Consider the following 23,909-nt stretch of genomic DNA (forward strand, 5'->3'; position numbering starts at 1 on the left):
TTATTTTATTTTATTTTATTTTATTTTATTTTATTTTATTTTATTTTTTATTCTATTTTTTTTTATTTTTTATTTTATTTACTTATTTTGAGAGAGAGTGTGAGAACACGGGGAGAGGCCGAGAGAGAATCCCAGGCAGGCTCCGCCCTGTCTACACGGAGCCCGATGCAGGGCTCAAACTCACAAACTGCGAGATTATGACCTGAGCCAGAATCAAGAGTCAGATGTTCAACCGACTGAGCCACCCAGGTGCCCCGACAAAGCATTTCTAACACCTTGTCCCCATCTGCTTTGGAGACACTGTGCCAAGGGGCCCAAACAGTGCTTTGTTTTTCTTGACTCTTCATCTATTTCATTTTATTTAAGAACATTTACCCAAATTCCTACTACCTAGAAAACATGACCTTTAGCATTAAGTGAACAAAATTTTGGACATTTTTTTATGCACAGGAAGTGCAGATAGACATAGAGAAGGATGGACAGATGGATGGAATGATAGAATTTATTAAAATTGGACCATGCTACACTTGCTATTTTTATTTTTTTTTTATTTTTTTTTTTCAACGTTTATTTATTTTTGGGACAGAGAGAGACAGAGCATGAACGGGGGAGGGGCAGAGAGAGAGGGAGACACAGAATCGGAAACAGGCTCCAGGCTCTGAGCCATCAGCCCAGAGCCTGACGCGGGGCTCGAACTCACGGACCGCGAGATCGTGACCTGGCTGAAGTCGGACGCTTAACCAACTGCGCCACCCAGGCGCCCCTACACTTGCTATTTTTAATTGAAAGTATTTTAACTTAACCAGAAACTGAAATAAAATGTAAGGAATTGCTTGCTCTTCAAATAAATATTTCTTCAGCACAAGAGATATAATTTCCTAAAAGGGTCTTCTAAAATTAACAAGAGAGGTCAGGAAAAACATGAAGATGCTTGAGTCAGTGAGTTCTGTTTTCACTGGGTCTCTGCCGTGCACAAGGTCAGTTGACTGGTTAGGAAAGATGAGAACATCAGTCCTCTGCCCCCTTCACCTCCCCTTCACCATCATCTAATTTTTTGTTAGTTGTGTTATTATTACTACACAGTCCAAGTTTATAACATACACATCATGTTCAGGAGCCATAATTCCTACTGGTTAGTGTTTCTAAACAGATTCAATTCTTACCACCTGTGTTCTTCCACAGTTTTCCCATTCCTGGAGTCTTTGTTTTAATGACTCCCTTATTTAGCTGCATTGCATCACGAAGCAGGTTTTCGCAAGTCCCACATGCTCTAATTTCCCCCGTGAAAACATCCGCAGGTGACCTTGCTGGGCCGCACGCCTTTGCGTTTCTCCCCCAGGACTCGCGGACCCTTCTTCTGTAGAGAAGTCTGAGCCAGTCTGATCCTTTTCCTCTTGCAAGTGACTTGTTTTATCTGCCTGGTGGGTAAAGGATTCCTTGAAGTTCAAAAGCACAACAATAGGAATGGCTCCGAGGGTTCTGTACCAAATTTCCCTGGAAACTGGCGTGCTCTTTTTTCAATTCAGAATGATTCTTTGGGTTATCTTTGACTTCTTCTGTGCCATTTCTTGGCTTTCCTCTTTCAAGGACTCCGGGCATCCATACGTTGGGTGTTCTCTGCTTTCCATGTCCCCCAGCTTCTTTCTAGTGGCTATAATTATCTCTGTCTTTTCTTTGACAGACACCCAGATGATCTATTCATTTGGTCCTTGATTGGTCCCCTAGGACCCCAGGCTCCCTTTTCGTCTCCTTTGTGCCATCTCATTTTTCAGGTCTTGCTTTATTCAACCCATGTTCTGAATAAGCTGTTCTGCTCAAAGCACTTAGGGGGATTTCCTTGTGTTCCTCGGGGCTGCCTCCTGGGCCGAGCAATCTGGGCAGTGCTCTACTCTATTCTCTCTCCTTTTTTGTGTGAGAGGACATTTGCTAGCTTGCCACACCAATTCTTTTTGCTTGCTCACATTTTGAGAAGCTCCATCTGGGTATTCCATGGCTCTGATGGAGGGAGGTGACATCTGACCCTGCTCCCACATGTGTGAGATGGGCTGGCTTTTCCTCCTGCTGTGCTGTTAGGTCAAGGTTCTTAAAGTCCTTCTCTTCTTTGGTAGCCTGGGGGAACACAGGGCTCAGGCTCCAAGGAGGCACAGGGAGCACGCAGTGTGTTTTAGATACCGGACTCTATTAAAAGGCCCGCATTAAGGTTTCCTCCACCTTGTAGGGGACTGTATCCCATGCCCTCAGGTTTCAAATGTTTATTTATTTTTGAGAGAGACAGAACATCAGTGGGGGAGGGGCAGAGAGAGAGGGAGACACAGAATCGGAAGCAGCGTCCAGGTCTGAGCTGTCAGCACAGAGCCTGACGCAGGACTCGAGCTTATGAGCCGCGTGATCATGACCTGAGCTGAAGTCGGACGCCTAACCGACTGAGCCACCCAGGTGGGCAGTCCTGGATGCCCTCAGGTGTCAAATCACCCCCTCAATGGAGCCTTCATTTCCATCAGCTATCCACATGCCGTCCACCCATTTCATCCGCTTCTCGCCAACACCTACCGAGAAGCCTCGGAGGGCAGGATAGGAGCCGTGCTGTGTTACGCCTCTTGGTCAAACTCTACAATCCTTTTTCTTTCCTTGGCTGCAAGTTTCTGAAGTTCATGGCTTCAGTTCATGCCCCTTTTCTTGCTGAGTTGCAGCTGGTAAGTTCTTCTACCCCTAAGCCTGTGTAACTATTTGTTGGTTTTGTTGGTGGGGGCGTGGCGTCTGGCATCTGGCTTCACTCTGCTATCTTCTCCCAGAAGTTCTTAATCAGTGCTTTAAAAATAACAGCGTTGAGGTGCCAGTCCTCATGATGCATCCATTGCCTTGTGCCTGCCTGGGGGTGTCCAAGAGGGGGTGCGGTGTGATGATTAGAAACTCTGATTTCAGGTCAGACAGTCCTGGCTTTGGTTGCCTGCCCGCCCCTTGCTAGCCCACAGATTTGGGAAAGCCGCCGAGCCTTGCTGTTCCTCAGTTTCCTCATCTAGTAGCTGGGGACAATAAACGTACCGAGTCCAGGGGCTTGTCTTGAGAACGAACACATTTGTGCCCAATAGATACTGAGCCACGATGACTCTTTTGACTGTATCTTCCTTAACCGTTGTTTCTGGGTCATGGAAATGCCCTGGGGAACCACACAGGGAAGTGGCCGAGATCTGGAGCAGACCCCAAAGTACTCCTGGGCTCTGAGACTGTAGCCCTTGGCAACAGTCCCGTCTCCCGACACCGAACACACATGTGATCAGTCCCCCTCTGACACCCCAGAGCCTCTCTGATCTTGTAAAAATCTTCCCTTCCAGACTGTCACTCAGAATCGAACCAGGAAGCAGCTCTCCGAGACTGGTCTCTTCCAAGGAAGATCTTGCAGGTATCGTAGCCATCTCGAGTGGGGACACACCGCTGGTAGCCCAGGCATGGCTGCCGGGGCTGGCCCTGACTGTGGGTCAAGAGCACAGGTGTAGGTTGGCAGACTCCGCAGTCCCGTAGCCCTCGCACATCAGCCTTCCAGGCTCCTAATCCATGGGGCCCCCGTGGGACGCCTCTGGGCTGGAGCTCCCTGGAAGAGCCTGGGACCCAACAGCCCCAAGAGAGGCCAGATCAGGATCCCAGGCTGGGAACATGCACAGGGTAGGGAAAACTCTAGGATCTTCCCTGAGTCACCTGGACACTTATCATCGGGCCTGCTGCCCTGGTGCAGGTTGACTGCCCTGGAGGGATACACAAGGTGCTGGGTATTTGGTGCCACCAGACACAGAGGGCTCACCTTCCTGTAGCATCAGCTTTATCACATACTGGGACATACACAGTGTCCCTAGTGATCAGGGGGATGGGGACAGGGTTCCCATCAGAGGGATGTGGGAAATAAGAACAGGACTCGAAACAATTGTTTAGGGCCATAGAAGGAACAGTAGGAAACACTAACCATTTGAGACTGTGTCTTCAGGAGGTGATGCCAAAGTCGGAGCAGAGAGTGGGCTTGAATCGAAAAGCATTCTGCCCCCGAGTCTTGTTCAGATTAGTTTGAGGACGAGGCCTCTGCCGCCTTTTCTGGTTAACGTGCCCTAACGGAATCAGCCAAGTCTCTGGCCTTCCCCAGGTGTCAAGAAGTCCCCACAGCCACACTTTATCTTTCCACCCTCTGGACGGTGCCCGAGGATTCGTCTCCTAGTGCTCCTCCTTCCTGCTGTGTGATTCCATTACTTCCTCCCCTGCGGCGCCTGGCCCATGCCTCCTTTTCTCTCCCTATGTGCACGAGCCATTGAGCAGAGTGAGGTGGGAGGGTCTGCTGTGAGCCAGGCACCCAGTGGAATGAGGTGACCTGCCCACACGGAGCTTAGGCTTTAGCAGGGGAGATGGGCCGCAAAAGCCGCTAGGGGGTAAGGCGTGGCCCAGGAAGAGAGATGGCAGAGAGGGGGCCTTAGCCTTGGCTTGAGGGGTCAGCTCTGCCTCTCTCCAGGGACTCTCTCCAGCCACAGGTCAAACTCAAGTCTCATCTCTGCTTAAGAGAAGCAAGGCCTCTGGGAAGTTCCCCAGCCAGGCTCCTTGCACCTGCCTGGAATGCCTTTTCCCTCATATTTCCATGGTCCACTCTTGCTCGTCGTTCTAAACTCAGAGAGACTTTATTTCAGCTCTTTGTTTCTTTATGACACCCTAGTTTGTAATTGTTCTCTTTGGTCACTGGGCCTCACTTAGTTCCTGTTGAGTCTCTAGCTCCCCTCATAAGGCTCGTGCTCCACAGATGCTCAGCCCTCACAGGGTTCACAGATGAATGACTGGAAGGGAGGAAGCAGCAGGCCGAGGCTCCGGGTGGGCCTTTGGTGAGCACTGGCCTAGAGCACAAGCGGGTCTCGTTGCTGTAGCCTCACGCCTGGTCTTCAGAGAGCCTCCCCCTCCCCAGTGCCCTGCGCACACCCACCTGCAGCTCGGGCAGCCTTGGCTGCCAGCCTCGCCTCCTGAGCATCAGCCAGTCGGCCTGCAGGCTGCTTGTTATCAGGGCACCTGCCTCACACCTCCTCCCAAAAGAAGAGCCCAGCTCCCCCACCGCCCCTGCCCCGGCCCCCCGCCCAGTTCTGCACTGAGCATCAGTGGCTCCCCCTGCTAGGCCGGAGGCTGTAGACCAGGAGCCAGGCTCAGAGAACTAACAATGCTAATTGCGGGCCTCAGGAGCTGGGCCTCTCACTGAGCCCCAGGCAGGAAAGGAGGAGCTGCATTGACTTTTGACCCCTGCCTATGATGAAAACCAGTGCCAGTGGGGAGGGCCGGGGGCACCTGGGTAGCTCAGTGGGTTAAGCATCCAACTCTTGGTTTCGGCTCGGGTCATGATCCCACTGTTCGTGAGTTCAAGCCCTGCGTCGGGCTCTGTGCAGACAGGACAGAGCCTTCTTGGGATATTCTCTCTCTCTCTCTCTCTCTCTCTCTCCCCCTCCCCCTTTCTCTTTCTTTCCTTCCCTTTCTCTCTCTCTCCCTCTCCCTCTCTCTCTTTCAAAGTAAATAAATGAACTTTAGAAACAAGTGCCCAGGAGCCAAGACCCAGCCCCTGGCCCAGCTTCATCGAGGTTCGCCAGACTCTCCTGTTATAGCCACCATCACCTCCCTCTGGCTCTGTTGTTTATTAGCCGTAGAGGCCAGAATCCAGCAAATCAACCCACCACCAGTCCGAATCCCCGCAGGGAACAGATTGCCCCCCGCCCCCTGGCCCGGCTCACGTGAAGAGACTCTAGCGAAGGTGAAATGGGAATTGCAAAAAGAACGGGGAGACCCCAGCACCCTAGGCTGAGGGACCTGGGACAGCAAAAGTGTCACCCACTCCAGCGATTGCTGAGCTGAGGAGGACTCGGCATCTGAGGGGCACACAGAATAGCCAGCATACCCGCCAAGCCTCGGTTTCTCCATCTGTAAAGTGGGCGTTGTCGTGTCTCTCTCACAGGGTTGTTGTGGGAATGTGTTGAGAACCCGTGTGTGAAACACAGTGTCTGACACACCGAGCACTCGCATCAAGGGTAGTGTTATTGGGATGGTGTGATGGTCGTGGGTATTATGATTGTGCCTCCGTCACCGAATCAGCCTCCAGGTTTTAGTGAAACACTGCTGCCTCAGGGATACTTTTCTCCCAGCGGACTCCACCCTCCCGCCCTCCCAAGCTGGGGGGTCAGGGCTGTTAACAGTTAACACCGGGGCTGGCAGGCCGAGGCCAGCCCGCCCCTGTTTTTGTATGGGAGCACACCACACCCATCCGTTGACATTGTCTGTGTCTGCTTCCCTGACAGTGGCCGAGCTGAGTAGTTGGGACAGAGACCCTATGGCCTCCAAAGCCTAAAATATTCACCATCTGGCTTTTTACAGAAAGTTTGCCAACCCAGTGTTGCACACTCTTGCAGGGACGGTCTGTGCTTCTCCACAGCTCTTCCCTCTGTGGGAAGGACACCGTTACCTGTGCACATTTGTCCCCTGTCTGACTCCCCCACCGCACTGAAGGCCCCCTGAGGTAGGGGCCACGGCCAGCGTCCCCGGAGCCTGGCCCCCGGGCGCCTCGCCTGCCCTGGGGTCTCCTTCAGGCAGGATCTCTGAGCTGCTCGCCTGCCCTCGGGTCTCCCTCAGGCAGGATCTCTGAGCTGCTGGCCGGGCCCCTGCGGGCACAGGGCTCTGGGAAGCAGCTCCAGCCGCCGACTGCTGACTCCGCACTCCCTTCCAGGGAAGTGCTGATGCGGCAGTTTTCACATGGTGGTGCGAGAGCGGCTCACAGGCGTGTTTTCCACCAGTTTTCCAAAGCCCTGGCTCCCACCCTAGAAGCAGGATGTTAAGGTTTTCATTGATCACACCAGAGAGCCCGGGAGCGTCTGGAAGGCTTCCGATGCACTCAGTGGTCCTGGCTTCCCACCCGCAGCCTCGTAGCCTCTCCCAGGACAGAGAGGCTGCTGTGGCCTGGGACAGCCGAGGGGTCCTGTGGAGGGCGGGACCAGAGGGGCAGCTCCCAGGACGCCGTCCCCACTCTGGCAGTCAGACCGGGCTGCGTGGCAGGAGCCCGACCAGGCCCAAGGACAGGAATGTGCCTCTTGCAGTCCCAGGAATGGGAGGAACGCAGCCTCCCTCAGCTCCTCAGGATGGGGGTTCAAGCTACAGCTCTAGGCTCCCTTTCCAGCAGTCAGGCACCCGCCCCCACACCTGCCAAGGAGAGGCCCCAAGATGCGTTCATTGGCTTTTGCACTCCGGACGTACGTGCCAAGGGCCTGCTGTGAGCCAGACGCTTGCAGTGAGCCAGGTACCCAGTGGAACGAGGCAGAGACCTGCCCGCATGGAGCTTAGGCTTTAGCAGAGGAGACAAGCAGCAGAAGCCGTGAGGGCACAGGGCGTGGTGCAGGAAGGAGCCCGAGGAGGCCAGCGTGAGCACGACCGAGATGGCCGGTGGGCTCCCTGACCCTTCTGTGCGGCTGTGCCCACTTCTCCAGCCAGCCCACCCCCCTCAGGCAATGAGACCCGCCAACTCCAGCATTGGGAACAGCCGGTCGTGGGTCTCTCGGAGGCCGTGGTTAGTGCCAGCGTGGCCCGGAGCTGATGCTGTGCCCTCTGTGTCTGTGAGAACCCCTGCGCCCCACAGACGGCTGCCCCGTCTCCACCCCTGGCAGTGACTGTGCCGGCAGCTCCACACCAGCAAATAGACTGTGAGAACGGAAATGGAGAAACCGTCTCAGTTTCTGGGCTGGGAGGAAAAAGGGCCAGGAATGCCACGTTTTCAATCCCCATCCCCCTATATGTAATGTTTCGTTTATATAAATGAACTAATATTTTCCTGGAGAGCAAAAATCATAAAGAACGTTGACCCCCAGAGAGGGCAAGTAATGTTTGTGTGTGCCTTGGAACCGATGAAGACATTTCCAGATTCTGTTAGCCCCGCCCCCACGTGGCTGAACCAACTGACAGGTTTTCTAAGAGTCCTTGGCAGCAAAGCAGGGCCATGGAAAACCTGAGCGCGGGCCTCGGCCTTTTCTACGCGCACCTTCAGAACTGCTCTCGACATACCTTCGTGTCTTCCTTGTTTTATTGCCTCTTGGGTAGAAGCCCTGCTTCGGAGTCGGGCAGACCTGAGTTCAAAGCCCAGCTCCAGCACTTCTTAGCTGTGGGACCTCGGGCGATCGGCTTAATCCCTCTGAGCCTCAGTTTTCTTGTTGGCGAAACAGCAGTAGGAATAAATACTTCACGCAGGCTTACTTCGCGGGGCTGAGGCTGTGCCAGAAGAGCCCTTAGTGCAGCGCCTGGCACATGCTCACCACTCAGGATTTCTGGCTCCGGGCCCTCATAGGGCGGGCCCTGATGCTGTCCCGATGGAGGGACAGCATGACGCAGAGCAGGGGTCGGGGAGCCGGAGGGCCCTCACCTCAAGTCCAACTCACCAGTCACCAGCTGTGCCGGGTACCGCTGCTGTATAACCAGCCACCCTGGAACCTAGTGTCACAAAACCATCATTTTGTTACATGCACAGGTTCTGTGGATCAGGAAATAGGACGGGACACAGCCAGGAGGGCTTGTCTCTGCCTCACAATATCCGGGGCCTCTGCCAGAAAGTCGAAGGTTGAGAGGGACTCAACCGCTAGGCGCTGGAATCATCTGGATGTGTGTGATGCTGGCTCTTGACGGGCCACGGCTGGGGCAGAACGCGTGTGTACACGTGGCCTCCCACGTGGCCTGGGCTTCCTTACCGTATGGCAGGCTCAGAGTGGTCAGACTCCTACACGGCAGCGTTCCCCCAAGGCAAACGTCCCAAGAGCTGGGTGGAAGCTGCATCATGGCGTCTGCGTGACCCGCCTCGGAAGTCACGTAGCCTCGCTTCTACTGTGCTCTGTCGGTCAAGGTCCACCCTGGTCCAAGGAGGGGGGCCAGAGACCCTACCACTCAACAGGGACCACGTCAAGAATTTGTGGACGTGGGTTAAAACCACCACGCCAGCTAGTTCGCGGTGGGGGAACAGAGGCTGGATGATGACAATGACGATGATGATGATGATGACGACGACGACGACGATGACGGCGACGATGATGGTGGTGGTGGCGGCAGCTAGCGCGCACTGAGCTTGTACTCACTGCCAGACACTGTTGTAAGCACTTCCTGTGCTCATTCAGGACCCCCACGCCTACCCTGTGAGGTGAAGGCTGATATCCGTATTCTGTAGGGGGAGGTGCTGGGGCAGGAAGGAGCAGAGCCAGCCGCTAAGCCCAGGGGTCTGGACTGGTGGTTGCCTGTATCCCATGCGTGGGACAACCAGGATGCGCTTGCAGGTCCCGGATTGCTCTGGGCTCTGTCCCCATTGCTGCTGGTGTCTGTGCGGTACAGCAATCAAAAGTGTGCGGCTGTGCCCCCTTCTCCGGCCGGCCCACCCCCCTCAGGCACAGGTCTCTCCCTATGTCTCCCGGTGTCTGTGCAGTCATCACGGCCCTGGGTGACAACCTTGGCACATCTGTGCCTTTCTTAGAGACATGTTTGAGTCACACACTCTCCCTGCTTGGTTCTTAGAAGGCTGGTTCTGTGTGAGAGACACAACTGCAAATCTGATTTGCCATTAAGTCTTCTTTGCTCCCCCTAGCTGGGGGCATGAGGCCTGACCTCTCATGGTCAGGGTTGGGGGTGCTTGGCCCTTCTCCCCACCAGGCCTTTCTCCATCTCTGTTGGCTTGCTAACCTCAGGGCCTGCCACAAAGGACATGGTCTTAGCGGCGGGCACTGCTGTCTTGGGGCCTCCAGGTGACAGTCAGTTCGTTGATGCTTCCTCAGGTGAGCACTTCCATGGGATCCCACAGGTCCCTTGACCTAGACAGATGCAAATCCATTCTGGGGCCACTGCAGCCCCTTCCATGGCCCCTCAGAGTCTGTGTCCACTGCCAGCTCCTTGCTGCTTGGGTCCCTGTGAGCCCTTGGTTGGTGGGAGGCCACAGCCATCCTTGTCCTGACAGACTTGCAGATGCAGCTGACCCTGGTGTGGCTGGGGCCATGTTGGCTCCCATGACTGAGCAAGGCACTAGGAGTCCCCTGGGTCTCCCAACTGCTGAGGACATATTTCAAGTTCCCCAAGCGGTCTGTGGGGACGTCGGCCTGCACTGTAGAGTAGTGAGCAGAAAAAGAGAGCACCCCGTGGGCAGGGCTGGGGACTCTCCCTTCCACAGCCTCCTCTGTTAGCTTTCATAGATTTTCAGAATGGGCAAGGGGCTCAAGAGCTGAGAAGCCAGCGCCCGCCTCTTCGCTCTGGAAGTTCACATCTCCGCTCCTCGTCTCTCACCTCGTGGCCTGCTATGTCAAGGTCAAGCAGAGGAGCAGAGACACAAGCCCGCTTCTGTCCAACTCTGTGCCCCACTGTGGCCCAGCCCCCCTCCTCCCCCCACCGCGCCGCACACGGCACTGGCGGCTTCCCCTGCATTCCTTGCCCTGACCCCAGGGAGAAAGCATCTGGGCCTCACCACCGCTGAAGGGGGATCCAATGCCATTTTTCAGAAAGAAATGGACCGGGGCATTCTGAATGACGTGTGAGCCAGATCTTGGCTCACAGCAAGGACCCGGGAGAGCTGCATGTATGAGAAACAAAGCACGTGTGTGAATGTGAAAGTGACCAGCGCTGAGGCCCGACCGTGAAACCTGGCCAGAGAAGGCTTTCTGTGCAGAGGACCCCCATGTCCCCGGGTGCCACAGGGCTCTGGCAGCCCCGGAGAGGGCCCAAGTCCCCGCTGTGGGAACAGGGCTCACGGCACACACAGTAAAGAGGCCGGGAGGCGCAGAACCCTCTTCAAGCTGGGAGCAAGTCCACCCCGTGAACCGCATGGCCCGGTGGCACTGTCGGGAGCTCCACGTCCGGCCGTGGTCACTCCCCTTCTCCAACCCGGAGAGGCTCGGGGGCCGAGGAGGCCGGACCCCAAGCTCCCGGCAGCCCAGGCGGAGGCTGGACTGGAACTCGAGTCTCGTGACTCCAAGTCCCCTCTGCCACAGCTGCCTCCCGTTAACTTACAGTGTGCAAGACTCGGAAAGCACCCCGCGAGCGGCAGCCTGGCTGCCAGACTGCTTAACCTGGGCAATGCCGACCGGGCCAGGGCCCCAGTTGCTGCCGGAAAGCCGTGGGGACAAGGCTCCCCGTCCCCCTCGGCAGAGCCAGCCCGTCTGTAGCCAGAGCACCGGCCCGTCTGTCGTGCACACTCGAGTCCCGCAGCCCCTGCCTCCCCGAGCTGGTGCTGGTGGGAGACTCTGGTCAACAGGAAGTCACATCTCATTCCTTAGTGACAAGTGGATGAGCGCTGAAGGCAAGTGCAGGCCACGGGAGAGTGAGTGACCGGAGGGCCTGGCCCTCTCTGAGGACACGGGGTCGCTGCCCTCTCTGAGAACGCAGGACATGCGTGTCGTCAGCACTGGGCCTGCGTCTCCCTGGAACCCCTTGCTGCCGCTCCTTTAGCCCCTGAGGAAGGGAGCAGGTCAGCGGCTTTTTCCTCCATCTCTCCCTTCTCCCGAGGGAAACATCTAGCGGAGCAGAAGGCCGTTTCTGAGGTGTGTCACAACTGTCTGCAGGGTCCATATGGGTGGGCAGAGGGGGACGCTGGCTCTTGGCGCTGGCCGGCCGACTGAGGTGGCAGGCCAGGCCCCTCCAGCTTGCTCCCCCTAGAGACCCACACCCGAGGGAAGGCAGCCGCTGCTGTGTGTTCCAGCCCCAGAGATGGGTGCTGCCTGCACCAGGCACCTCGGAGCGGGAAGAAGTGGCAGCCGAAGTCAGGGCCGCTGGCCTGAAAACCGCGCATCGCCTCTGACGCCTTCCGTTAGAATTACAAGTGAAGCCCGAGATCACTCTCCTCCTGCATCTAAAATGACGCTTTTCTCAAAGAGTTGTTCTGTCGACCCTGGTTCTACACAAGTTCCTTTTTAGGTTGTCTCTTCTCATCCCACAAACACTGGTTCTGTCCCAGGCCTTCCCTCTTCTCACCGAGCTTGCAACTCTGGATAATTCGCCCACTCCCGGGGCTCCACACTCCCCTGGCTGGACACTTCTGTCCCCGGCGCGGTCTGTCTCCTGAACACTCTCCCAGTGGCCCCTTCGCATCAGTCCCGACCTGAACTTCTCGTCAGTCCCCCAAGCCTGCTCCCTAAGTGAACGGCACTGGCATCCAGCTACGCTGCCCCAAGCCCCCCTCCCACCACACCCCTGCTGATCCACCCCCTAGACCCCTCTCCTCTTTCTCCTTCCCGGCCTGTCGTTGGGGCTGCAACCACGTGCTTCTCCAGCCAGAGTGAGCTTTCTAGGGTGCGATTCTGAGCACATCACCGCCCCTCCTAAAAATCTCCACACCTTCCCCTCCTTAAACTCCAAGCTCCTCAGGTGAAACCTGGCCAGAAACCCCACCCCCCCTCCTCCCCCGCTCCACCCCCGCCCCCACCCGCCCCCCCCCCCATACACAGTCCCGCCCTCAGCTCTTCCGCCAGGGTGGCTCCCTGCAGTTTCTCTAGTAGGTTCCATTGTCTTTGCTCTTCCTGCTCCTGCTGCATAGGCCTCAGCTGGATCTCTTAGGCTCAGCCTGGATGTCAGACCCTCAGCTCCTCTCCGACCTTCCCGCGTTCTCAGACGCACTCAGATGGCTCCACTGGTCACCAGCTGCTTGCCCAGGCAAGCTCCCTAACCCTTCTGACCTCAGGTCCCACATCACAGCGCTGAGCTAACAACAGCTCCTGGGAGGCAGTGTTGCCGCAAGGCCTTTAAATGAGATCCTGTGTACAAAGCATTTAGCACAGTGTGTGGCGCGTGTAGATGCACAAAGAAGGTCAGGTGTTCCGTTACCACCACCATTATCGTCGTGGTAGTTACTCTGTCGGTGTAGTTTTTGCTATTACCATGATGATTATTTCTTTTTCTCCTATCGAAGCACGTGTCCCTCCTGGGTGTAATTTTCCGCTTGCTTGTCTTTCTCCCCCACCTGACTGTAAACCCCATGAAAGCAGGGCATCAGCCCTCTAATCCAACGTGGCTGACCAGCCCCTGGCTCAGGGCTGGCACAGGGTCAGGAAACGTTTGCTGCAGGAAGGAGGGAAGGATGCTGGATCATTTCCTCCTTACAGGGAGGCTGCCAGGTCAGACCACTGTTCCTGTGTTGCAGATGTAGAATCAGGTGGAGAGGTGCGAGGTGGCTTTCCCAAGGTCACTCAGCCTGCAAGTGGCAGATAGCACGGGAGCCCAGGTCTGCCTGCCTCCAGACTCTGAGTTCTTAGCTAGGACCATTCATCACCCTCACTCCTGTCTTCTGCAGAGCCATTATTAGAAGGCCCTGTGCTCTTTTCTCTTCCAATCAATGAGTGGTCTGTTGGGCAGCCTGTTGGTTTCTTGAGAGAAATGTAATGAAAACCAGATTTTTTTTTTTCAACATGATATCTCGTTCCCCACAGAGACTGTCAGTTCTCATATGTTCCAATAAAACTGCTAAAGAAACAGCCACTTAAAGAGCTTTAAAGATTATTCATGGAAAAATTATGCGGAGGAAAAATAGAGCAATCCTCTGAGATAGTCAAGCCACATGGTCAGTTTTTCCAGCTGTCCGTGCCATATCGGGCTGGGCAGCGGGGACCACGCTCCGCACAGCGAGGCCAGAACCCCGGTTCATTATCACTGCCCCCACCCCTGCCCTTGCCCCAGGGGACATGGAGAAACAAACTTGCCAGCTGCTCAGCTCAGAAATGGTCCCAGAAGACATGTGTTCCCTGGTGCTGTCACGTGGTGGCCACCCCAGGCTTAGTGGGACAGGAACGTGAGGCCTTTCAGTAGCAGAGAATGTCACTTACTGGCAGAGAAGCCCCCCCCCCCCAACCCTAGGTCCCAACTGAATGGAAATTCTTCGGCTTTAGCGTCAGACCAGGCTATTGGTCAACAACCAGGGGGTGGGAGTGGCTGAGACCCAGGGCATTAGGAGCAGTATCAGCTTCGACTCTGGGCCCAGGGAGATCACAGCCTCTTCTGCTTGGGCCTCCCACCCTTTCCTCAACCCGGCTGAGGGCCATCTGAGGCCAGGCATGCCTCCCAAGGCCGTCCAAAGCAGCAAGAAGAAGGAGGCGGATCTGGGCCTCGTCCTGGAGGGAGGATCCGGAGCCGAGCGGAAGAAACCAAGGGCGAGTCCGGAAGCGTAGGAGAGCTGGAACATGCAGATCAGAGCCAGGATGCAGGAACCATCTGGAGGCAGGTGAGAAAGGGAGTGAGCGGGAAAGCCAAGCAAGTTCCCAGAAGAGGCTTGGAGAGTCCAGCTCTCTAGGCACGGCACAGCACGCATGGGCAGCTGAGGGAACAAAGCCAGCACCCCTCCAGCACGTGACCTTACATGCCTTGGAATGTCCCTTTAAAATGGCAATTGTAGGGGCGCCTGGGTGGCTCAGTCCGTTAGGCATCTGACTTCAGCTCAGGTCATGATCTCACAGTTCATGGGTTCGAGCCCCACGTCGGGCTCTGTGCTGACAGGTCAGAGCCCGGAGCCTGCTTCAGAGTCTGTGTCTCCCTCTCTCTCTGCCCCTCCCCACCTCATGTTCTGTCTCTGTCTGTCTCTGAAAAATGAATAAACCTTTAAGAAAAAAATTTTTAACGGCAGTTGTCAAATTACCAACTGCATAGGAGTCCGTGTTGGAGTGTTCGTACAGGCCTGGCACACAGCTGGTGCATAATAGATGTTGGTCCTCTCCACCTTCACCTGCAACAGTAGCAATTGGACCTTACCCAACAGAGTTCCTGGAGGAAGTGCCTCCCGCTTATCAGATCACCTCAGATGTGTCACTGTGTTTCTTCTGCCTCGGGTTTTCACCAATGCCTGACCTTTGAACTGCGAGCCCCCCACCCCCCAGCAGCCCATGGCAACTGCGTAAGCCCTGGCTTTCTCACCTATGAACCCGCCACCCCTGAGTGGAGGGCAGCACTCCCACGCATGGCGGCACCACGCGGTGCCGGGGGTGGAACGCTCCACCTTAATTATCACCGTTCTCATTTACTACAACAACACTGGGAGTCAAATTCCAGTTCAAACTCCAGGGGAGGAGCAGTGCGCGAACTGACCTTTACAAAATACTTTCTGAACCCAGGGTGGGAGCCAGAGTGACTCAGGGGGTGTGATCCCACGTCCATGCCACTGATAAACAAGGCAAATTCCACCCTCCGCACGGACTCGTTCATTGAGCAATAGTGCCAAACGAAAACAGAGCAGGAGGGCTTCCGTTCTTCCCCTTCGTCTCCGGAGCAGCCACACGAGACGCTTCCTCCAGGACAGAGATTGAGCGGAAGGTGTTCCGGGGCGCACGTGCCAGTCACCTGGAGAGCCAGTGGGATGAGAACCTCCAGGACGGGCCCAAGAAACCCCATTTCTCACACACTCTGCAGATGCTTCAGATACACTCCCGGGTTGACAGAGCTGCTGGCAGAGTGGAACTCCTCGCCAGGAAAACGCTCGCTCACACGAAGCTTAGTTACCCGTCCGGTACCTCCGCACACTCCTCCAGGGCCTTCCGAGGACCGGATCCGGTGAGGTGCGGGCCCCGCCTCTCCGGCTTCGTTATCATGGTCTGCCAGAGTCTGTTTTTGAGATGTCCTGTGCGGGCTGCAGTTGGGACCTCCAGCAGCCTCCCTTGCGTCCTGCCACCAGGCTAGGCCACCCAGGCAGCCCTCTAGGAGGCGGTGTGGTGTGGCGGGGCCTCGGGGTCAGGTTCCTTGGGCTGCGGACAATGAGACAGACGCTGGCTGCCTCAACCAAAAGGGGAACCTTTGGCTTATGGGGTCCAGGAAGGGCCGAGCAGCCAGGGAAAGAAGGACGCGGCCCAGGGCTGCGGGAACGACTAAAACGGGACTCTTTTCCACAAGCAGGAAACATGGCCGTTGGCAACATCTAGGTTCTCTTGCACACCTAGATGTCCTCAGACATGTTCTAGACTCACATCTGAAAAATCCTCAGGAAAGGTGTCTATCCCTATCCGGATCCAGGAGCAAGGCCACAGCGGTCTGGCGTAGGCTCCCCTGTGACCCTAGCAGTGGTGGGAAGGGGGATTCCTGGAGGGAGTGGCAGGCAGGTGGTCCCAGGTGTCTGCTCATGGATTCACAGGGCCCAGACTTGAACCTGATTGCCTAGCCAACCAGCTCCCTGCCCTTGAAGCTTAACCTCCTGAGCTGCTGCTTCCCCATTTGTGAATTAAGGCTAATGTACAGACCTCAGAGGGCTGTTGTGTGGGTTAAATGAAAGCACCGCAGGGCCTCAGCAGGACACAGATGGCACAGTCCAGCGGGGTGATCAGAGGAATTTTTCAGAAAGCGGCCGGCGGGTTTAAGGAACCCTAAGGACATCGCAGCACCCCAGCGCTGGAACAGGAGTGCAGGGAGACAGCGGTTATGAAAACCAGAGTAGAGAGGACTTGGGGAAACTGCCGCCTCTCAGGGGTGACCCTGAAGGGGAGTCTGGAGGAAATGGTGCCTTAGCCTCTCTCCTCCCTCCCCCCAGTCTCTGGCCACGGCTCCCCATAGGCCTGATCCAATGAGGAGCCAGAGGGAAGGGAGCCCACTGACCGAGGCCCCAAGCCCAGCTCCCAGTTAATGGCACAGGGTGGAAAAGGGTGCAGTACGAATCTGGAGGGCAAATGGAAGATTCCAGCACAGCCCCTGGCACATAGTAGGCATCCATGTGTTTTTATTTATTTAAAAAAATTTTTTTTAATGTTTATTTATTTTTGAGACAGAGACAGAGCATGAATGGGGGAGGGTCAGAGAGAGAGGGAGACACAGAATCCGAAGCAGGCTCCAGGCTCTGAGCCATCAGCACAGAGCCCGATGTGGGGCTTGAACTCACGAACCGTGAGATCATGACCTAAGCTGAAGTCAGAGGCTCAACCGACTGAGCCACCCAGGCACCTCATCCATGTGTTTTTAAAATATTCTCATTTTAGGGGCGCCTGGGTGGCTCAGTCGGTTGAGCGTCCGACTTCGGCTCAGGTCATGACTTCACAGCTCGTGAGTTCAAGCCCCACGTTGGGCTCTGGGCTGATGACTCGGAGCCTGGAGCCTGCTTCTAATTCTGTGTCTCCCTCTCTCTCTGCCCCTAACCCACTCGCATTCTGTCTCTGTATCTCTCAAAAAGAAATAAACATTAGAAAAAATTAAAAATAAAATAAAATATTCTCATTTTAAATGATGAAATATTGAACACGTAGAGAGTACCCATTGTGCCCACTATCCATATTTAACAGAAATTAGCATTTAGCCATATTTTATATTTTTCTTAAGTAAAATAACACTACAGATAGAGCAGAAATCCCTCTTACCCTATCCTTCCTCTTTCTTCCCCATAGAGGTATCTACTCTCCCGAGACCAATTTATGTTATTCCTGTGCAGGGTTTTTCTATTATACTGTTGTTTTGTATGTGTTACGGTGTTTACAAAACTGGCGTCATGCCTCAGTGTAAGCATTGTTTTGCACCTTGCACTTTTCCACTGAGCTTATGCTTCTAGGACGTGAGCTGTATGGATACGTATAAATTCAGTTTAAGTTCAGTGTCTTCGCTGTTTTCTGCTCTGTAGAATTTGTTGGGTGAATAGACCACAGCTCATTTATCCATTTCCCTCCTGAGGGGCATGTAGACTTTTTGCTGTTATACACAATGCTACATAGAGCTTCCTCATAAATGTGTCTCCTTGTGCGTATACTACGTGCAGGGGTTTCCTGGGGGAAATCTGGGGGATACCTAGAACCGGAATCGCCTGGTCACAAAGGCATAGCATCTTCACCTTCACTCGCCAGGCTAATAGCTTTCCAAATATTTGGCACCCTAAGAGCCCATTTTCCCACATCCTGGCCACCACTTGATGTTGTTGGGCTAATTAATTTTTGACAACCTACTAAGGTAAAAACATTTTTTTCTCACCGTTACTATACAATTTGCATTCCCATGATCACCGGTGAGGTTAAGCATCTCTCCTTGTAGTTATTGGTCACGTGGGGTTTTCCTCTTTTGTGAATTTCCCGTTTGTGTCCTTTACCCATTTTCTCTATGTGGTTTGCCTCTTTCTTACTGATATTTGAAGTTCTTTATATATATCTCAACACGAATCCTTTGCTGGGGGTGTGGGTGACATGATCCCTCCTCCCAGAGTACACCTTGCCTCTTAACATTGATTTTGCTGACTTTCATTTGTTTGTTTTGGTGCAGAAATGTTTAATTTTAATGCAATCAATTCAGTTTTGTTTTGTTTTTTTTGTACTTTAGGTCTTATGCTTTTTGTTTCTTTCCCCAAGGTCATCGACATCGTCTCTTATGTTTTTTTCCCGAGTAGTTTCACATTTTTGCTTTTTTACATTCATGGTGTGAATCCGCTTGTGTAACATAAGGTGGGAGGACCCCAATTTCGTCTTTCTCCCCACGGAGCCCGATGGTTCTAGCGCCGTGTACTGAAAAGACCCTCCCTGCCCCACCGACCCACCATCATGAAGCGAGTCCGGGCTCTCCCTTCTAATTTACCGAACTGTTTCTCTGTCTCTGCCCCAACACCAAACTGGGTGCGTTCCTACCATTTTGTGTGTTGTTCTGATATCTGGTAGGGCAAGGCCTGTACTGCCCTTCTTGACAACTGTCCTGGCGACGTCTTCCCTTTATTCTTCCATCAGGACGTTAAGACCAGCTTAAGTGACCAGGCAGTGGTCAGGCAGCATTGAACACCACACCGCTGGCAGTTTCGAGCTCAGAATTGATGTGCCCAGCTTTTCATTTTTTCAAACACTCACGAAGCTGTACAGGGGTTGGATTTCAGAGGATCCGTCAGGAGGTAGAAGAAGGTCGTGTGGGGACCCAGCCCACGTGGTGACAGGAGAGATGGGTATGGAGGGGATGTGCAGAATCTAGGGGCCTCGGTGATCATGTCTGGCAAGTAAAGAGGGGGTAAGAAGAGGAGAGGCCGGTCACCATCCGGGAGAAGCCAAGACGACCCCACACTCCAGGCCAGATGACTGAGTGTCCATGGTTGGAGATACAGGAGGAGGATCCGGGTGTGACCCTCACGGAGCAGAACTCAGGGTACCTTAGGAATGTTCAGACAGAAGCATCCTGGGTGTATTGGTCTCGGGTTCAGAAAAGAGGGCCGTGGGACAAATTTAAGAGCCAAAACCAGACCCAAAGAGGGAAGTCTGCATAGAAAACACCAACACGAGAGCCAGGTGGAGGATAAGGAGCCCACAGAGGAGACAGAGTGACAGTGACCAAGAGGCACAGGGAGAGGCAGGAGTGAGACCGCACAGACAGCCGGGACGCAAGGTGTTGCGAGGAGTGGCCACTGGCACCGGATGCCGCAGGCTGTAGGGAGAAGGTGTGAGGGCAGAGGCAGAGCTACGAGGAGCACGGTCCTCTGAGGAAATGCGACTGGCCAGGAGGAACACGGGGCCAAGGGCCTGTATTCCACAGAAAACGGGAGACGACGATGTATTTAAAGGCCGTGGAAGGGGCCGGAAAGAAAGGAGGTGATTGTGTGAATGCTCAGAGGGAACAGGCAGGACCGCGGAGGAGAGGAGTGCCCGAGCCCCAGGCCCTACAGGGAGGCACGTGTGGATGGAGCACATGTGACAGTTGCAAGGCTGGAGCTGGCAGCCACAGTTTTCTCGTGGAGGTGGAGAGTGGTGTCTCTCGAAAGGGAGGGGGCTTGAGGAGAGAGGGATTGGTGGTGGGGCGCGGGGATCTGAGGGAGGAGGTGTGTGTGCACGGTGGGGGTGTGGAGGGGAGGCAGGGGTGAGAACCCAATAGCTGGGAGTCGGAAGCCCGGGTGCTCCGGGTGATGTGAGTTCCCGCCTCATGAACCTTCCGGAGGGCCAGAAGGGACCTAGACTTCCTGTGGCGACAGGCTGGGAACAGGGCTCATTAGTTTGGACTTTGTGAGGATGATCCAAGCATGCTGGAGAACCAGGGAACCCTTCGGTCCCTTGTGCACCTATGGCGTCTTGGGGTGGAAGATCTGAAGCCCTGGGTGGACCTCGGGCCTCACAGGCTCTCCAGAAAAGTGTCTCCATGTGTGCGTTTGATATGGTCGAGTTCCTTTGTGGAAGCCCTGGTTCCTATGTCCAGTGTTTGTCCCAGGCAGCTGTGGCTAGGCTAGCACCTGCGGTCACCTCCCTTAAAGTTGTCTCTTCCCAAGCCACAGAAATGAAAGTACAATAGTGGTCGGGGCCACGGCCCTCAAAATCTAGCCACGGACATGAAGGATTCTGCCTCAGTCTCTGCATCCGGCACTCAGTGTGGTTGGTGGCCCTGGCCCACCGGCTCTCATGACCTTCCAGTGACCCCGTGCATAGGGCTGAGAAGGACATGGTAACAGTTGTCAGAATGAAACAAGTAGAAGTGCCACCTGTGAAATTCTAGGTACATGACCTTATGACCTCCCAGCCACCTGCAAGGTGAGTTAAGTTACTCCCACTTTTCAGATGAGGAACCCGAGGCTCAGGGAACAAGTTAAGTAACCTGTCCAAGGTCACCAGGCAGTAACTGATAGGCCTGGGGTCTCAACCCCTGCCTCCCTAGCCCTGCCCTACCTCGGTAAATCCCCCGCCTCCTCTGAGAAGCCCTCCTTCCATTTTTGGTTGAGTGAACAGGCAGAGAAGGACACAGGGCCAGGTCACTGGACTTGGACTCAGAAGATGGGCCGTGAAGTCCCAATTCTGTCACCCAACTGGGTGGCCCTGGATAAGTGTTGCCACGGGGAAACCAGGCCAGGCTGCCTGTCCCCACATCCACCCCATCTCCATCCGCACATTCTCCCTCCCCCGTGTTAGCCGGTGGCACTGCCTGGTCAGGGGGCGCCATGCAGAGCAGGACGCTGGGCACTTTAACAGTCGGTTCAGAGGCTCGTTATACTGCCAGTGAGGGCTCAGTGTCTCCCGAGTAGAAAGCCACCAGGCCTGTGTGAACCTGGCCCCACTACAGCAGCCAGGCCAGGTACCTGACCCCTCCCGGAGCCACCTCCTCTGGGCTTCCCCAGGCCAGCTTCACCCCCACCCCCATCACTCTCTCTCTCTCCTGTTCACAGGCCCCTCCACTGGCTCCAGTTCCGCGAGGTTCAGCCGGCGGCCCACCTGTCCCGACGCGTCTGTTGCTGGCAGCCTCCCCACACCCCCTGTCCCGAGACACCGGAAGAGCCACAGCCTGGGAAACAAGTGGGTGACTGAGCGAGCCCCCCCCCCCCCCCACCGTGGGCTCCAGGGCTGCTGGGACTGCTTGGCTACTGGGAGCCGCCTTGTCCATCTGATGCGTGCTCTTGGTATCCCTGACTGACGGCCTCTCCTCAGGCTGGCACAGGCTCGGGGAGAGCCGGGGAGGGGCGGGGGAGCGGTCCCGGCTGCGGCAGCACGGCCTGTGTCCTGGTGACAGGTATCACTGGCTCAGGAGCCAATGGAGGAGGCATACAGGGAAGTGCAGGGCAGCAATGGTTGGATTCCAGAAAGTTTGCCAAGCTCAGTTAGTGCCTCCCTTGCGGAAAGCTCCAGAGCCCAGTGGAGACCGTGATTGTCATCCAGAGCATCACTCAGTGTCTCGAGGCATCTGCCTGCGTTGGGGCTCAGAGTCTCTGCTTGCCCATTGCTTCAGAAAGCCTGCAGAGCAGTGAACCTACCACTGGTTCACCCAGCCCTGTGGGACTGACAGCTCGGGGACATGTACGGACCTCAGCGTGGCTGGGGGCAGCCATGCCCATGTCCCCAGGGTATTGGGCACAGGCCCTTGAACCAGTTGGATCCCTCCTCCCTCCGTTCTTTCCTCCCTCCATCCCTCCCTTCCTTCCTTTCTTCCCACCACCAAAACACGAGCCTCGGCCAGCTCAGGCTGGCCCTGGAGTCACTCATAGGCTGGAGGGGAAAAGGGTTGCTGTCTGAGGGTTTAGCGCTTGCTCCGTGTTAGATACTCTGCTACATGCCTGCCAAGCATTATGTCACTGAGCCCCTACAGGCCTCCGAGGTAGGGGCTGTATCATATACATTGTAAGATGAGTCCTATGAGGTTCAATGGGGTGAAGCACCTTGCAATGGTGAGTAAGGTTGGAACAAGGATTTGGACCAGACGTGTGACTCCAGAACCAGGCATGCTGCCCACAGGGCCACTCTGCCCCTTCACTTGTGTGGCGCCATGGTTCACAAGCACGATCCACTCACATGAGCCTTATAATCGTCCTGAGAAACAGGCAGGGCAAGTATCCATGGTCCCCATTTGACAGATGGAGAAACTGAGGCTCAGAGAAAGGATGTGACTTGCCCAAGGTCACGCCATGAGATAGGGCCGAGCCTGGACTTGCACCGTGGTTCTGGGTGGCCGCCTTTTTCCTCCGGCTGCACCATCTGCTCAGGACCCCAGGGCAGGTATACTCACTGTGACTCCACAGATAAGGAGCTCTGCCTTCTTTCTTCCTTTCCGTTTTCCAGTATGATGTGTCAGTTGAGTGTAGTTGAGAGTAAAAGTGCGACATTCCCATCGGAGAAAGCGAGACACCTGCTGGACGACAGTGTCCTAGAGTCTCGCAGCCCCCGCAGGGGCCTCGCCCTCACCTCCTCCTCTGCCGTCACCAATGGACTCTCCCTAGGTAAGCGTCTCCGGCCTGCACACGACAGTGCGGTGTGTGCTCCGTGTCTGTCTCTGTCACTGTGCAGCGCCCGGTGGCCCCTCACCCTCTGCAGAAAGGGCCCCCCTACAGGAGTCGCCAGAGCCAGGAGGGCTTTGCTTCCCCATCTCCAGGGCTTCACAAAGTGACCTGGGTTTGTCCTCGTCCTGCCGGTAGCCCTGAGCGCGGCAGGCAGGTGGAAGGAAGCCGGACGCACACCCGAGACCCGCTGTCATTGGTTGGCCACTGCGAGAGCCTGGCCGCGGCCCCAGCGGGGCTTCTGTCCTGGGGGAGCCACAAGGCCCAGCGTGCAGAGCCAAGCGGGGGGAGCTGCCGGGGACAGCAGCTGGGTGGGCCACCGGGTTCTCTCACTCGTGTACTTGTCTTCACACTGAGAAGCCAGAGTTAGGGAGGATGAAAAATTGATCTTCGGGGATAAAATTGCATGTCTGAGCTTCAGCCAAAAATGGTACTTATGTCAGCGGAAGGAACAGAGACAGAACTGCCGAGGCTGGGGTGGATAGAGGTTGGAGGCAGAGCCGAGGACACTGTTGAGCTCTGGTCACAGGCCTGTCACCCTGCGGTGCCCAGGTCACCTGTCATTACTACCATCAGACAAGTACTGTCACTGGCTGTGTCCTTTCAGTGTGCCTGTGCTTCCGTAGTCTGTGTGTCTGCGTGTCTGTCTGGGAGTCCTCCCAGGGCTGGGGGTGGCTTAGTTGCCGGGCTGGGGGTTTGATCCGGTGTGGTCTGCAGGGTGGGGGGGCCCATGAGCACTGGGAGGAAGGGGGAGGAAGGGGGAGGAAGGGGAAGGGCGGGAATCACCTGTCACACGTCCCAGTCTCTGAGGCAGTGTCCCTACAGGGGCAGTCATCTCCCACCCCCCCCGGAAGGGCTGTGACGAGCAAAGTCGGCACCTGCCTTCTCACCTGGTGGGAAGTTATCCTAATTGGACCCAGTCAGGGCTTTACAACAGCTTAGGACAGTGCAGGCTGTGGTTCGTAGGTGTTAGTGTATTGGGGAGAATTCTGGAGTCAGTATGTTCAGGAAAGGCTGGGCTGCACCAGGTAAGCAGATCCGTTCTGAGAGACTAGAGTATGCTGATGAGCATTATGGATCTCTCCAGAAAGGCAGTAGAGTCTGCAGGTCCCCACAGCCTGGTCATGGAACCCTTTCCTCGGAACGTCTTGGAACAGGATGGGGGTGAAGTTCTGAGGAACCATTTTGGGAAGTGCCAGACCCAGAGCATTCAGCTGGGCAGCTGAGTTTTCCATCCAGGAAAACTTTC

The 23,909-nt window shown here is 55.4% G+C and overlaps 1 protein-coding gene and 1 long non-coding RNA gene across 13 annotated transcripts in view; one reads left to right on the forward strand and one right to left on the reverse strand.

Moving 5' to 3' along the window:
* Nucleotides 1-23,909, forward strand: part of RALGPS1 (Ral GEF with PH domain and SH3 binding motif 1) — a 275,161-nt gene that overhangs the window by 224,694 nt on the left and 26,558 nt on the right. For 8 of the 12 annotated variants that reach the window (XM_040482350.1, XM_040482351.1, XM_040482352.1 and 5 more), the window contains 3 exons: nucleotides 3,333-3,400; nucleotides 21,062-21,188; nucleotides 22,446-22,603. In XM_040482350.1, the coding sequence (XP_040338284.1) occupies nucleotides 3,333-3,400; nucleotides 21,062-21,188; nucleotides 22,446-22,603 (353 nt within the window). The remainder of the gene's footprint in view (nucleotides 1-3,332; nucleotides 3,401-21,061; nucleotides 21,189-22,445; nucleotides 22,604-23,909) is intronic. The other 4 variants (XM_040482355.1, XM_040482356.1, XM_040482354.1 and 1 more) reach the window with 1 other exon arrangement.
* On the reverse strand, nucleotides 13,473-14,822 carry LOC121035013 (uncharacterized). Its single transcript, XR_005792723.1, has 2 exons — nucleotides 14,627-14,822; nucleotides 13,473-14,205 (listed from the first exon to the last, which is right to left on the reverse strand). It is a non-coding gene; the product is annotated as an uncharacterized LOC121035013 (long non-coding RNA).

This window comes from Herpailurus yagouaroundi, unplaced genomic scaffold (assembly GCF_014898765.1).
Source record: "Herpailurus yagouaroundi ecotype Mexico unplaced genomic scaffold, PumYag 160, whole genome shotgun sequence".
Taxonomy (NCBI): domain Eukaryota; kingdom Metazoa; phylum Chordata; class Mammalia; order Carnivora; family Felidae; genus Herpailurus; species Herpailurus yagouaroundi.